The 16,324-nt window shown below is 43.0% G+C and overlaps 1 protein-coding gene and 1 non-coding gene across 5 annotated transcripts; one reads left to right on the top strand and one right to left on the bottom strand.

Annotated features, from left to right (window-relative positions):
- The first annotated feature begins 6,964 nt into the window (after positions 1–6,964).
- LOC140682044 (uncharacterized) lies at positions 6,965–14,556 on the top strand. 4 transcript variants are annotated; one of them, XM_072922947.1, is made up of 3 exons: positions 6,995–8,493; positions 12,935–13,071; positions 14,496–14,556. In XM_072922947.1, the coding sequence occupies exons 1-2, from the start codon at positions 8,187–8,189 to the stop codon at positions 13,009–13,011; spliced, it is 384 nt and encodes a 127-aa protein (XP_072779048.1). In that variant the 5' UTR covers positions 6,995–8,186; the 3' UTR covers positions 13,012–13,071; positions 14,496–14,556. The 4 variants fall into 4 exon arrangements, 3 of the variants coding, with proteins under 3 accessions (XP_072779049.1, XP_072779048.1, XP_072779047.1); XM_072922946.1 differs by having other exon boundaries at positions 6,996–8,493; positions 12,935–13,150; XR_012053285.1 differs by lacking the exons at positions 12,935–13,071; positions 14,496–14,556 and adding an exon at positions 8,661–9,252 and having other exon boundaries at positions 6,965–8,493.
- On the bottom strand, positions 7,611–7,683 carry MIR9-2 (microRNA mir-9-2). The gene has a single exon (NR_049000.1). It is a non-coding gene; the product is annotated as a microRNA mir-9-2 (primary transcript).
- Positions 14,557–16,324: the final 1,768 nt, after the last annotated feature.

Below are 16,324 nucleotides of genomic sequence, written 5' to 3'. Positions count from 1 at the left end.
ATTGTGTTAACTGTGAATATTCCCTCAGCATATGAAGTCACAGAATCAGAGAAGTACAAAACTAACTAAGCTGGAAAAGATATTTTGGAGACAAATTAGGTAGATTGTAAGGATATGATGGGACATAGTAAACTCACTTCATGATTGTGCAAGGGCTGATACAGATTGTAGGTTTCCAGATTCAAAGTTATGAGTTTGCATATGCCAAATGTCCGTGTATATAAAAGAGGATCTGCATAGCTGTTATATGAGCCCAGCCATATAAGAAAGATGGGAATTTAGAGGAAGACATGAATTTAATATTCATAAATTTCCCAGCAATATACTTATGTCCACTGGTAGAGATATTGGTAGCTCATAAAATCCCAAGTACTGGGCTGAAGTGGAATTTGTACAATGTATGCTTACACCGATTACAGCCATAGAGAAGTGGTCTGTTTTGAAACAATTTTCTAATGCAAAAAATAAGTGAAGAATTACCTCTGGCACTGTTTCAGCCTGTACCACCACCAGCCTGTACCTTCCTACACACCTAGAATGAATTCTGAGATTCTACAACAGCAATTGCTTTCTGTGACAGAAAGTAGCTAAAGAGAGTAATTCATATATATACTGCATGTGTGTGATACCATCCTTTCTGTGCAGGTTTTCTGTTATTGACTCCAGCTTTCTCATACAAGGTTACTGTAGGTTAGATTTCAATTATATTAAACCAGTACTGTTATTCTGATGATAATTATATTAGTTTATTACACCCTAAAATCTTGTTTCTTAAAGATAGTATTCTACATGACAATGATACTGGAGTATTTTTATGTTAATATCCCTTTCAGTCAACTGATATTATTAACAGAGTCATACTTTTAAAATATCATAGTTAAGTAACTGTTATATGCTCCTTTTCATTGACACAGGGTTTATTCTGAAGGAAAAATGATCCCATTCAGACTATATAGGTTCTTTTTCAAAAGGTGAAATGCTGCTCCTATTTGAGTCACAGATAGACTTACCAAGTTTTGACCAAAAGCACAGAATATTAATTTTTCCCAACAAACTATTTTAAGACTCTAAAGAAGACAAACTGCTGACTGTCTCACATATTCATTTACTTATAAAGTTCATTTTGACCTGGCTTCTACTTTCCCCATGCTGAGGTACAAACTGGACGTAAAAAGGCTAAGAAGAAAGTGATTCCTTATCACAATTCCCTGTGCACTAGCAGTTTCCTTACCTTATTTATTACATTGGTGTGCTGATCTTGCTCCCTTCTGCAACCTTGCTCACCCACCTCACCGTACCATCAAAACCATATTATTAATTAAGCAAAGATCTGAGTTCTTATCACAAACTACACTTCAGCACAGATATTTAAATAATCAGTGTTGAGGAGGAGTGAATACCCATTCACTGTTACTCATGGTGTGAATCTTGGGCCTGTCCTGGGCAGTTCCAGGATCTGGACTTCAATGATCCTTGTGGATCCCTTGTAACTTAGGACATTCTATGATTCTGTGTCTTCAGATTTCAGTAGGACCTGAAGGAACTGAGCAATATGTCAACAAATCATCTACACCTGAAGGAGAAAGATCAGTTTTGCCCTTAACTTAGTGCATCCCATGATTTTCCTTACATTAAATATAAGTGTTTACCAGTCTAGCAAAAATCACTTTTGAAATGTGTTTTTATGGTATAGGCCAGGCACAGAAATTTCAGAGGCGGTTATGGATTTTTAAAGGTACAGCAAAGCACCTTGAGTATGGGGTGACAGCAGGGCCCTCCAAAGAGCCTTTCCGTGGCACATGTAGAGCGGCGAACGGGCAGGTTAAGCCGCCCCTAACAGTGCTGTGGAGCCAAGATGGTATCATGAGCCCTATCTAGCATGATGTCTCCTTAATCCTTCCTGTGTTTCTATGACTTACAACAAGTTAAAATATCCATGCACGATGTAATTAACTGGCTTTAGCAACTGCTTAAGAACTGGATAAGACCTGGAGCTTTTTGGTTGTGTTTTTGTTTTGTTTTGTTTGGTTGGTTTGGGTTTTTTGTTTGTGTTGGGATTTTTGTTTGTTTAGTTGATTCTCTTTTTTTTTCTTTGGCTGGGTATTAGCGGGAAGAGGAGAGGCATGGAGCCACGCACCGCTGCATCCATCCCATGTCAGCTGGGAAACTCCAATCGGAGCTGCCGCCGAGCTGTGGGAACGGAGCCCAGCGACTGGACCGTGGCATCCCCACGGCTGGGTTGAGGCTGCAGAAGCTGGGGATGCTCTTCAGCGGCACCGCCGCGGATCTGGGTCGGTGTCTTGGTCTTCGAGCCAGCAGGATCGGCTTGGGGAGACGTGGAAGGAAGTGCAGCATGGCAGAGAATCTGCGGGACGAGCACAACGTCTTCGTTTGCCAGGGGAATTTCCATCCCCTCTCCTATCCCTTCACCACCTCCACAAGCATGGATTAGCATTAGTTGTACAGAATTATAGGGGAAATAGGTTTTTGAGCATCAGATGTTAAGACACAGACTGAACATTCCCTTTCCACTGCATTACTGCATACATCCCTAAAATCAGGCTGTACAGCTTGATGTCAGAATCAATCCTGATCTCTGCAAAGTGGATCACATAAGTTCATGCAGGTCAGACTCTGACCCTGACAGGGTCACAACAGTTTTACACTATAAATTATGGATGTATATGTATACATACTCAAATGTATGTCTATAATTATGTGTTTATACACCAGTGAGAGCTTCAGGAAGAACAAAACAGGTTACTATTGGCAAGCAAGAGCACAGTCAAAGAGCTTCTTTCTCCTCTCCCACTCTCAGAAAGGGTGATACGAAATGCCCTAATATTTACTTCATGCACTTGCTGTTTAACAGAAAATCAAATCATCAAAGTCTGACATTTTCTTTCTTCTAAAGTAAGATAATGAAGAGTGTAAGGGGGAATAAATGTGCTCACTCCAGGGTGAGCAATCTCTAGAAGTGGTATATGCTTTTAAAATTTTAATGGCCTTTTTTAATAGTGTCCCTGTGGGACAGCTATGCACATATACCCCTCCTTCTAGCCAAAAGAAGTCAGAAAACTATTTTTAATTCACATGAGAAAAGAGGTATCTGGCTAACAGGTAGTGTGTCCTTGGCTTCTCTAAAAAAAAAAAAAAAAAAAAAAAAAAAAAAATTCATAACACCAATTTTAATTGAAACAAAAATAATGAATCTACCCTATGCTATTGCATATTAATGGCAACTGCAGGAAAGTGGAGGTGTGCACATGAATATATCCGTTCATACAAACAACACTTCTTTGGTAGGTGAAAAGAGCTTCCCCCTCCAACAGCTGCCAGCCTTTGTACAGCAGGCAGTGGGCTGGTGAAGAACTGACTTCTCTTTAAACCTCCCCATCACCTGCCTCTGTTGTCCTGCTTCTGCTCCAGATCCAGGTGGCCTCAGATGCCCTTCATTCACGGCTGGTTTCATGAGCAAGTCAGAAAATCATTTATCTAGCACCAATACCTGCCATGTTACCCCACCAGTCCTCTGCCTGCCCCATGCACCAGCATTCCCAGTGTCCAAGGCTGCAGCGATGGAGCTGCTGAGAAATGCAGCAAGTGGAGCTGCTGAAGGGATGTGTTACTCAGCACAAGGGTAGTTGCTTATCATTTCAAGGTTTTTATGTCTGGAACTGTACCGTGCTTTATGAAATGCAGACAGAATCTTCACTTAGGTTTGAAACACAGACATTCTAAAAAAGCACACACAACTAACTCTTCACCATGCCTTTGAACAGTTTCATAGTCTTCACTGTGCATGAATCCTAAGCAGAGGCCTGACCTGAACAACACTCATAACCAAAGCCATTATAAAGTGAAGGTAAAAACCCAGTAGTTAAAATTTGAGAGAACCAAAATCTGTCTTTCTGGTACCTGTGTCAACACTGAGATGCCCTGGTGGATTTTCTCCAGCACCTGAAGAAATACATTTCTCATTGCTTTGCTTGTGTCATTTCTGCTAAACATTAAAAAAGACATCATCTTCTAGACTCATAAAAAGTGATCTGTATACTGTAAAGTACATCTACTAATATTTTATCAGTCCTAAGCTAGAGGGTTAAAATAGTTGCTGAATATAAGTTCGTTTGCACGATTTATTTTTTTTAATTTCATAGGAAGCAGTTTGGTTGCTTGAAATTTTCAGGAAATTATTATCTAGCTCTATGTAGTGAAGCCATTTTAGGAAAATTAAAGTGTTTGTCTAGAAGAAATAACTTGTAAATGAACTCATTTTTTTCCTCTGCCTTCTTTTGTTGTATTTCATGCATAGTAGGCACTAGCAATGATATTAGTTCTAGTGTGGGAAAATATTATAATTGAGATCTGGTAAGTTATTTGCAGACTTCAAGTTTTTCTTTACACTGTGCTGACATTTAGTACAGCCCCGTTGCGGAAAACAATGCTGCCATTCATAGCTCTAGACGTAGATTTCAATCGACTTAAGCAGGCATAATGAAACTTGGTCATTCACCAGTTACCCATATTGTGTTCTCAAATTTTCTCTCAGCAAAAGTATAATGACTCAGTATTTTGCGGTCGCAGAGACAAGGACTCAGAACAAGAGACACCAGTTTTGTCTGACGGTGTGAGAAAGTCGTCAAGGGATCTTTTCTTCCAGATGGTGTTAAATTCAGCTGCCTTTTTAACATTGGCCTTGCACGGAAATCTGCTGTTCTCTTTTCACAAGGAATAAGCCCCAATCACTGCTAGTTAACATGCATACTCACACAACCTGCAACTACCTTCCAACTGTTTTACAATGCACTGGTATGCTAAATAAACTTGATCCCGTCTCCTCCAGTGCTGGAACTGGCTCGGAGAGAAATGCCCACTTATAGTTCAACTTCTTGGGTTTGGGTTTGGTTTCACTTCTCGTAACATAAAGCTTTTTCTTTGTTTGATAGTGACTTTTTTTTCCAAACAAGCTTTGAGGGAGCAACACTTAACCGGTAGATGATGCTAGGGAAGGATTACCTTTCTTAGTTACTTGCTGTGTGAGCCTGTTAAAGCATAAAAATGAGGGCCTGCTATCACATTTCCACGTGCTCTTTTTCCCCAAGTCAGAAGTTTACTGTGTAGAAGAAAAGGTGCAGAGAAATGGGTCTCTAATCCTGAAGAACTGAAGGAGTAAGAACAGTAATAGTAATAATAGCAATAATAGCCAATCATATTTTATTGATTGATAATCACATGACATTATTAGGGTACAAAACAATTTAAGATGACAATGGCAAACACGCCGATTATAATGCCGCTGTTTTCTCTGATGTTTTCTTTCACAAATTTACACCAAGACGCAAGCAACAGCTTAAGTAAATTGTCCCCATTCATGCCTAAGTAAACAAGGGATTTTCCCAGAAAACAGTTTATCGCCTTAATTGAAAGGTCTTTGAGAAACAAGACCGCTCACTTTGTCATGTAAACTTCAATTGTAGTAGACAATGGCTCTAGGTAAACAGTACCCCTAGACAAGCAGTTAAATGAGAGGGGGGCACTCTGCGGTGAAAGCCCGGTGGCTCAGACACGTTTCTGATGTAAATAAACACAGCTCCCCTCGCCGGGCGCTGCAGCGGTAAAACTTCGCGCACGTAGCGCAGACAAAACGGAGGTTTAACCTCAAAAGAGCCTAGCCGGGGTCCCAGCCGGCAGTGCCGAAATTAAGGTTATTTTAACTGCTGCAGAGAGGATGGGATAACTTTGGAGGCAAAATTCTTTGGTTTAGCTACAGAGTACTCCTGATGCTTCGAGAACACGCTGGCTGGCTCCTTGTTCCGTCCTTCTCAGTGTGTGGCATGGAGGTAAATATTCCCATTATAAGCCCCAAACCTATGTTTTTTATAAGCAGTTCAACAATAAAGTGAAAATACAAAATAAAATTAAATAGTTATAAAAAGTGGCGCTCAGAGGTTTTGCCCCAGACGGATGGAGCCTGCTGACACACATTCCCTTATCGCTGATCTTATTTTAATCTGCCGTGGAGAACGTTCGGTTACTGACTCAGTATCACATTCCAGCGTGACTCTGGACAAACCTTTAAGTCGAGTCCAAAGAAAATATGTTAACCTGGGCAATTAATCCTCCTCAGTTTCACTGCGAGATGTGCCTAAGCCGCCGCAATTATAAAGATAATATTTGTTAAAAACACAGGAATGTTTGCATCCCGACACGCCTGCCCTGATCTTCTCTTCCTGCATCGGGACCAAAACCCGCGTCCCCCCGCGACCTCCGCTGGAGAAGGGTGCAAGTTCCGCCCGGGCGCAAGTTCCACCCTTCTCCCTCGGAGGGCACGGCGGGTCGCGGTGCAGAGGAAGTGGACGTGTTCTGCAGCCCCGTCCCCAGAAATATAGCATTTCTGGGATGGCAGTGGGTGGGAAATGCTCTCCTGGGTGCCGGCGGTGGGCTCCCCTAGCCCCGGCCCCGGCCCCCGCCGGGCTGTCTGCCACCGACCGCCGGGGCACGGCGCTGCCATTTGCCCCGAGCGTGGGAATGGGAGCACCCAGCCGTTCACATCTCCTGCACGTCTTTTAACGGAATCAATTAAGCAAGACAGACCCTCCGCTTCTCCACCTCCTCCCCTGCCCCCGCCCCGCTTCTTCTCCGTGTTTTTGTCAGGTCTGTACATCCTAATTATTTCGGTATGGGATACCAGAGCTGTTTCCAGGATAGACCTGATCATCCTTAAACAAAAAGAAGGAGGTGCACACGTGGGTTTTAGAGTAAATGTCACTTTCATTTCCAATGCTAGGTGCAGAGTAAGGCATAGAACATTTTTTCACACTTTGACGGGGGGAGGCGATCTCGTCTCCATCATGTCTTTCTGCTTCAGTAGCTTCCTCAAGGAAACCCTCTCGAAACAGAGAAGCATCTATGCTCGCGTTTTGAATAAAAATCGGCCATTACTTTTTTTTCTCTGTCTTTGTGCCACTCTGCCGAGTTCTAAGTAGATATAAATTATTAAGCTTGCCTGCACTTCGGTGTAAACTTTTTCTGAAAGCCTGCTTTCACATGATTTGAAATTAACCTCAATGTTTTGTCTCAGATGCACACAGTTTTGGGTTGGTTTATTGTTTGTGGGGTTTTTTTTTTCTATTGTATTTGTTTGGGCTTTTTTTTCCCTCAGTTCAGTAGTCAGCTCTGTATCATCAGCATCACCATCTTCATCATCACCAATTACCACTTTTTATTTTTAAGGCCATTTCATTGCAATGGATCACTTTGAAAAATGAAACTGAGCATTAGGTTTCTAATAGAAAAAAATATATATCCTCTTAGTCCGGTTTAACATTGACTGTTCTGGTTTTCCCTTTATTTATTTTTTCAATAGTAATAGTTGCACATACACTGTTTACCATTAGTGCCATGTTCTCTCTGCAGAGGGTGAATGTCCATTCTGTGCCATGCAACAACTTCATATTTTGGAATAAATATGCCATTTAACTTCCTCCAGTCTCACCTTCAGCTGTAAACACGTTAGATTCAATAAGTATTCCTGACCCCTTTCGATTTTTACTGTCTCTCGCAGCAGTCTTTTATTTTCACACGCTGTACGATGATCTTGAAGGAGTTTTTACTTTCGGTTATCTAGCTTTATGAAGACCAAAACACTCATACAGCTAGATAACCAAAGATAACAACTCGCTTCCCTCAGAGGTTTTTTGGGGTTTTTTGGGGTTTTTTTTTTTGTTGTTTGTTTGTTGTTTTTTTTTTTCCGTCCTTGCTACAATCCAGATTTTTTATGGCAAAAGTATTATTTCCTCCATGAGCACTAGTGCTGCTTTAAAATGTCATCCTTTTATGTAAGTATTTCTGTATCTATGTGCAGCTAAAAAACTATCACTTGCCTTCAAAGTTTATTCCTAACTTTTTGTTTCAGCCAATAATTTCCGGCAGGGATAGCCAACAATTCGTCTGCTAATACCAGAAAATAAAACCAGCCATTAAGTTGCGTAAGCTGCGTTAAGAGAGAGGAGCATCCATTCCTTTACAGGCCCCTATTTACATTGTAAATCGCTTCGTTTTCACGAAAGACTCCTTAGCGTCAATTAAGATGAAAAGCCTTCGGCAATTTCCAGCGCAGTGTAAGGAGGAACAAGAAGGTGGGGAAAATCCATTTCAGCAGGAAGTAACAAGATGATTCGAGGATGAGGCTCCTGATCCCCTTAGATTGTGCACGGCATAGAGAGCTCTTTGCCAAATGGTGGCAGCTTGATTGCAAATATCTTGCCTGCGTGTGTGTTTTAGAGGGGGGAGATTCGCTCTTTCTCGGAGCTCCTAAAGCTGGTGAGAAGAAGACGGCGGTCTTGCCGGCTGCTGCTGCACCCGGTCTGAAAGAAGGAGAAAAGAGCCATCATTGGACGGCTTTCAGTGCCGAAATGCGGGCCAGCCCGGCAAGGTCAGAGGTCCTGGACCTGGACCTGGACCGCGGGTCCAGGACCGCGGGAGACCAAGGTAATGATGATGTCATGAGAAACCTCGAGTACACACGGCTATTGATATGCATGAGCCACCCGCGGCCGGCGCCGGGACCGAGTCCGGTCTCGCCTCCGGCATCGCCGCCTGCGCCGCCCTGGTGCGGGGTATCCGCCCGCCCCCGTTACCTTCCTCCTCCTCTGCAGCACAGACCGATCTAACATCCAGAGGCCGGGAGACAGGACTCTCTCCCCGGGGACGGGAAGCGGCCTGTCCGACCCCAGAGAGCGCTGCTGCGCTTCTCTAGGGCAGCCCCCGCTGGTGAGGAGGGATGCCGCGGCGGGGAGCGGGGCCTTGCGCTTGGAAGCTGGAGGGGGGGCCGTGCTACGCACTGAGACGATGTGTAATTACATTGACAATTTGCCCTGCCGTTGTGTGTCTATGAAGGATTTTTTTTCTTTTTTGGTTGGTTCCTTTGGGGAGACAAGGGGTGTGTATTTTTATTTATGTTTATTTATATCCGCATCTCTGTCGTGCTTCGCGCCCATCGTGATTCAGGTATTTACAGCGATCGTGCGAGGCGTTCTCCCCTGCATGTCTGCGCGGGAAGCTGCGAGCAGCAGGCTCGGCGTATTCTGTAGCCTCTGTAACTTCTCTTCGCTCTTCTTCCCACACCCCACTCCCTCCCAGCCTGTGTATGTTGTTAGAAAGCAACAAAGGTGAACATTGCAGTAATATTTACTAAGACCATGCATTATCTGACGAAACTCCTTAATAAAAACGTTTATTTTTGAACGATGTATGGTTTATTTTTATTGACCTCGTATTAAGAGGAAAGAACTACATGCTGGTGTTACTCATGGAACCGACAGAGGAAAGTCTTAATGCGTTATGTAGAGTTTTAGGATTTACGTTTCTTAGTTCCTCCTCCTACCCCACCTCAGCCCCCTGCTAAAAGAACATTGAACTTTGAATTATTAACAATATAATTTGTATAGAATTTTCTCAAGTGCAAATATTAAAGGTCTCTCAAAGATATGTGATAAAATGAACCTTCTCAGTGTTATCTACCATGTTTACTGTTAAAATTAATATATGCATTTCAACAGTTCTTGTGTGTGTGTTCAGTATAAGATACACATCAAAAAATTCATCACAGACTATAGACTGCTCAGAACTCCTAAAGGAACACTAGGTTAAAGTTCATGCTGCTACTCTTCTAAGCTACAAAATAAAACCTGTGTCCAAGTACAATCACAGGCTATAGGCCATACATCATTCAAGTGCATTTGTTTGTAAATTAATCTCTGTTTACATACATTGATATTTTTCAGGTAGATTTTTTTTAAATTCAAGGGGTTAAACTGAAGTTGTTGATGCTCTATGAGCTTACTTGCATCATAAAGCTTATGTTCCCTTGTGTGTACACAGGGGAGCCACAGGTACATGTGTCACTCTAGGTGCATGTCTCTATTTGTTTGTGTTAAAATATATATGTAGGTGTAGTGGTTACCCTATAAAACAACAACTGTATCAACAAGCCCATTTTTATTGCAATTATGTAAATATGAAAATGGGGAAACAATCCCATTTGTAAGACACGGCCTGAAATGAATACTGCCACAAAGCAGCAGCACACAAACGCTGGTAATCTACTAACTGCTAAATCTGAATCCTGCAGAGACATTACCAATTTACTTCTGTTTTCAGATTCTAAGACTTTGAAGCTGAACACTTCTGTTTTAAACAGGTATTATATATCCTGATATGGACCGGTTTTTGCCACCAGGAAAAAAAAAAAACCCACCTTTTTTTTACCTGGGATACATAAAACCTACTAGTGCCAGTGTTCTTTGAGGAAAATTTAGAACCAGACACAAAATGCTTAGAATTTTTATAATGCTGCATTATGTCTTACTGAGCTGCTTCATTACCTGTTGGACTGTTCAGGCACAACAGGGGCAACTGAATCAGATATCTGATGCAACCAGAGGCACATGATCACTTTGATTATTATACAAAGTTCTAATGAGTTTGTATGAATTTTTCTGAGTTGGCAGATAGGCAAAATATACTTTTTGTATATTTTTGTGGCAATAACTAGGGACAGTTCTGTTGGTGATCAAGCACATGTTGCTCAGGACAGGTTTGTGAGCTTATGCATTAAATTCTTTCAAGTAAGAGGCATGAAATGACAAGTGATCCTCAAGTATGTGTGTGTGTGTGTGTGTGTGTGTGTGTGTGTGTGTGTGTGTGCGTGCATCTATGCTTACATACGAGTGCATATATACATATGTGTATACATAATCCATATAAACACAGATGCATTCATACGTATCAAATGCATGCATGTCACCAGCTGTCACACCACCAGATTTAAATGCAAGGTACATTGTAGTAAACTGTATTTTTTTTCAGAACAAAGCATATCTCTAAAACACCAAACTTTCTTTTCACAGCTTCACTTACTCACTAACTTGGGAAGTAACTGCAATACACCTGATGTATTTTGTTGATTAATCATTGAAGCCTAAGCACATCAAAAGAGGCAATGTGATGGTTATGATCCAGCTGTTCATTAGCCTTATTACCAATTGCATTTTCTACCTCTCAGACATCAAGGGTCTCAACATCATCATGAGTTGTTTAACTATTTGCTTATTTCAACAGTTGTAAAGCAGTTTTCTAAAACTGGACTGTTGCCTAGCATGTCAAAAGTTTAAGCAAAGCACAGTTGTGAAAAGCAGCTGTTAACACTGCCCACCCTCTTCCAGTTGACATAATTGTATAAAACTTACTTATTTCAAAGTCACTGTGGAAATACCTGCCTATTAGAAGTTATGGAATACAAAACACTTTTTCCTTTTAGCCTCCTAGCAAATTCCTGCTAATGGCCTCTAGATCTCCATGCTTGTTTTCCGATCTTTTTATAGGTCTCCAGGTGGCTGTGATGTAAAGAAGAAATATCCTGTAGAGATTTCTTAAGAGCAAACCGTCTCTATTGACTTTAAAGAGGAATGCTTATGATTCTCTAACTATTGCAATCAGGCCCCCATCCTATCTCCAGAAATGCCATCTTCTTTGGGAAGACATACAGGAACCCCACTTAAGCTGCTGTGGCATACATAAGAAGGGTGTAGTGTTGCAGAAATTCCATTTTTGTGCTAAATTATAACAAAATTCATGTAGAGGTAAACATTGCTGCATGCCAGTACAGTCCAAGCCATTTTTTCCTGCAGAGCAGCATCCCTTTTCTCCCATCCAGGTAAGTCACTCAAGTGCCTCACCTTCAAATGAAGGTGGCTTATCATTTCTTTTGTGACCACAATTTCATTTTACAGGTAACTGAAGGTTATACTTCTCTTACATTAAACACAGAGTATGCAAAAGGGTATCTACTACAAATCCAAAATTAGAAATAAGATACGACAGAGTATCAAGAATTCAAAGTCACAGAAAAAAAAAAAATCAAACCCTCAAACAGTCGGTGATTACCCGTGGAAATCCTGTGCCATTAAAGGACATGTATTCTGTCCGTAATGTATATAATATCGCCTGACTTTTATTAAACAAACAAACAAACAAACAAACAAAAATTACTATTTCTTGTTTAAACTGTCACTACCTGTGGTCTGTCTGCATTGTTTAAATCTGAAAAATAGGCCCCTAAAAAGCAAAGGATCATAATTTAAATATCTTGTTCCAGAAATATATATTAATAGATAAATATATGTGATTAGAAGGTGCTGAGTATATTAACTTTTGGGATTATTAGATAAATCACTAAAATGCTTGACCCTAGATTAAAGGTGGAAAAAAACTAGCCACATTTCCTGCAGATGATTTAAGAAGACACAAACCAAATATGAGTGATATTCTTCTGTATCTGCAGGGTTAAAGACAGTAATCAATATGTACTGTAACGATTATGAATAATATATATGTATTTTTAACTGCATTATTATTTTTGGAGAATTACACTTAAAAATAAAAGGCTAAAGATATTATTTGGGGCTGCTGAACAGAAGGGGTAAAAACTATCGAGGCAGATCTGGGATGGAAACTGTAGAGACAGATGTGAAATTTTTGTACTATAAGCTGCCATTTACTTAACAAAGGTTGGAGACTCCACCTAGTCTTCAGCTCAAACACGCAAAATATATTATACCAGCCTTTTCCCGCCAGATTTCCCACTTGTTCCTGACAGATGATGTCCTGAAACCAGAATTAATAGGAAGGCATAGTCTCTATTTACAGCTCTGCATCCGTGGATGTAAATAAATACAATGTAAGTTGATGGTTTTCGTTGCATTATATCGATCACAACAGCCTCAGCTAAATCATAATATTAATAGTAATAATAATAGTAATAGTAGTAGTAGTAATAATAATAATATTATTATTATTATTATTAATAATAATAATAATAACTGTGGTGGTGGTGGTTATTGTTGTTGTTGTTGTTGTTGTTATTTCCCAGGCAGCAATGCTGTTCTTAGATGTTGCGATGAGGCAGTTTTACCCGTTCAACGGACACGAGTGGACCGCGGTTGTTGAAGGATAACTTTGTTTTGGTGGAAAGGCTACAGGAATGCAGAGGGGCACGCCAAGGGCAGGGTGAGTGGCCGGGCCGCTCTTCACTGTCCCTCCCGCAACTCCACTGGAACTGTACTGGCCCCGACACTGGAATTGCCAGGTGCGTTCCTGTGCGGAGCAGAGCCATTTTGGCAGGGATGGATTTTGGAGAACCCGAGAAGTGATGGCCCTTGCTCCGAGTGACCCACTGCGTGGGAGGCAGTGGACAGCTGCGGGCAATCCTTTGACTCCGACTTATCTTCTTTCCTCTCCCTTCCTATTTTTTTTCCCTCCCCTGCATTTCTCCTCCCCTTCCCCCACACGCCCCCCCCCCCGCCCCCCCTCCCCACTCCACTTTGTGGGGTTTTTATTTGCTTGTTCGTGTGGTTTGTTAACTGCTATTCTTCAACTCTGTGAGTGTTCGTTCTTGTGCCTGCACACCTTGCGAGGGCCAACCAGGCACTGTAAAAGAACTCCCTGAGAAGCCATAGCTCAGCATCCACTGGCAGTCTGCTAGATAATTAACATTTCCCGCACTAAATACAGCCCCGGCCAACAGGTTTGGCATCAGACACACAAAAACAGCTCACCGGCGTAAGCCGCTGTGTCCAGTCACAAACCCTTGTTAATCAAATGTCCCTTGCCGGGAGCGAGAGAAGGCAACCAAAGCTACGCCGAGCAACCCGCCCCGGCTACCCGGGGAGAGCCGGCCTCATCGCCGGCTCACAGGCACCCTGGAAATCTCCATCTATCGGGGTTTCAGCATCCAAGTTTTGCAGGGAATTTAGGACACACACACACATACACAAACACTGCAGTACTTACATATCTTCGCCTTTATCAGGGAATGATTTTACCCCACATGTAGGGGGTGAGTTGAGCCTCTGGTGGCAAACAAATATTCCCACAGCCAAGCCCCCTAGGAGCAGAAAAAGCTCTTTTGGGTCTCCAGAAATTCAAGTGTTTCCCCTCTCCATCCCTATTTAAAAGTGTCCCTTAGATCCACGGTGTTCTTGTTCCAATGACTCTAAAATAGTTTAAAATCTTCCATCCATGAAAACGGGAGAGAAATTGAGAAAGTTGGCACGGGTTCGCCATTATTTTTTTCTCCTTTTTCCTCACTGTTTCCTACGCCCTGGAGTAGAAAGGGAACTGTTGTATATGAGGTTCTGCAAGTTTTTTGGGGGGGTTGGCCAAGGTCTAGTCCAGCCTCTCTGCTGAGGAGGACGTGCTCCGAAATTCAACCAATTTCCCCAACGCTTTTGTTGCTGATGAACTGAAGCCCTATTGTTTTTCATCCATTGCCACGGTCTTTTTCAGTTCCTACTATATGTTGTGCGTTGCCAGAGATAATGAATTTGCACCAAAACCTCTCATAGTCCCCTTATGACAGACAGAACAAATTAGAAATTAGAAATGTCTAGTGCAGAGAAGAGCAATAAGTACTTTTTTTTTTTTTTCCCTAGAGAACAAAGGAAGCCTGCATTTCTTTGGAAACTTAAAAAAAAAAAGAAAAAAAAAAGAAAACCAAAAGAAAAAGGTGGAGGAAAAGGTCGAGTTTCCTAAGATGTTTCCCTCCTGTTAACTTCTGAAGAACAGTTTCATCTGAGTCTTGTTTCTGGGAGGCACTGATATTCTGTGCAACTTTTGTCAAAATCAAGCAGTCGGTCAACAGCAGGTAAAAAACCCCAAACCCTCCCGCCGCCCCACAAACCCCCCCCAAAAAAAAACTAAACAGGAAAAATAATGCTGTTAACAAAAAACACTCTTCCCATTCCTGTTGTCAGGTGAACTTAGAGCGTGACCTCTCGTCACTGGGAGGAGGATGTCCTAAAGCTCTGCTGTTTCCTTCTGCCCCCTCTCATCTATCTCTCCGAGTTTGAGAACAGCATGAAAACACCAATAAAAGCTCCACCTAGGTTTTAGGGTGCGGGAGCCGACGGGAAGAAGTCTGGGTTAGCGCGGGAACAGGAGGTGTGCAATGAGGGAGGGGTGGAGGGAGAGATGGAGGAGGGATAGAGGGAGGTGTGCAAGGCGAGGGGATGGCAGGAGGGTTCGTCCCTGCTCTAGCCCCCGTCTGGGAGGCGTGTGGGGTGTGACTGAGGGGGGCCGACGTCGTGCTGGCACCTCACTTCGGGTCGGATATACACAGCGCCCCGCGGAGGGGAGGGGGCTGCGAGGGTGGGGGCTGGCAGGGGGAGGGGCGACGCAAAAAAATTACTAAATCCGTGCATACACATATACAGATGTCCCTACACCGACACGTGTGTATGCATATGTATGCTCCATCCATATAAATATTTACAGTCATGATAACAGGCGTCTGTCCCCGCCGGCGCTTGGCTCCAGGGAGAGGGAAGGCGCTCTGCCATTCCCAGTCGCAGACTTCGGCAGAATGTGTCCGCGGGGAGAGTCCCGCAGCAGCCCCGATCAGGGGCAGGACATTCCCGGCCGGCAGAGCCTTCGGAGACCCGGCGAACAAAGAGAGCTCTGTGAGGATCCACATGTCAGCCCCTAGCGAACTGAGGTAATTCAGCACGAGTGCCCGGCTGTATGAAAAAAAAAAAAATTTAAAAAAAAAAAAAAAAAAAAAAGAAAAGAGTCGACACCGCTCCCCCGGTCAGAAACATATTCACGTTTCCGTTTCCTGGAGAGAGCATATAAATTTAGTTGAGATGCTTGAAGGGAGAAGCAGTGTGTGAGTATACAGTTTGCAGCCCTGGGAATGGTTGTGTCAAGGTCCACAGAGATTCTCTGGAACAGCTCATAGAAGGCTGGAAAAAAGCGTAAATGATGTCAGCAGAAAAGGAAAGAAACTCTGGTCCTAACAGAACGCCACGCGTTTCTAAGCCACCGGCTACATCTCACCCTGCCGCCTCGCCGTCTGAAGTTCCCCAGGAAGTGAAAGTTGTCCCAGACATCACGACACAGTGCGGTCTCCAAAAGGAGTGTGGGAAAGGAAAGAGGAGGACAGAATGCTCTAACCTACTCTCCGCCAGTACGATATCTGTGGCTCGCCGAATCCCCGCTTACACCGCGTCTCCTCCCGGTGGAGTGAGAAAGCATCGCTGCGAAGCCATGGGAGCGGCTTGGACTTGCAAATCAGGGCAATACGCGAGATGAGGGCTACCCCACTCCTCTGGCCGCCAGCCTACCTTCTCCCACTTTCTCTCTCCGAGCCCCGCACCTGCGATGCACTACAGAGCGGCGTCTGGATGAATGCTGCGCCCTCACCGACTCAACGCTCCTCTGTCATGCAACACTTTGGCTGGGGAGGGGGGAATTTTCTTATTAT

The sequence above is a fragment of the Taeniopygia guttata genome, chromosome Z (assembly GCF_048771995.1).
Source record: "Taeniopygia guttata chromosome Z, bTaeGut7.mat, whole genome shotgun sequence".
In the NCBI taxonomy this organism is placed as follows: domain Eukaryota; kingdom Metazoa; phylum Chordata; class Aves; order Passeriformes; family Estrildidae; genus Taeniopygia; species Taeniopygia guttata.
The sequence above is the reverse complement of the archived record's forward strand: the minus strand, read 5'-3'. Positions and strand labels throughout refer to the sequence as shown.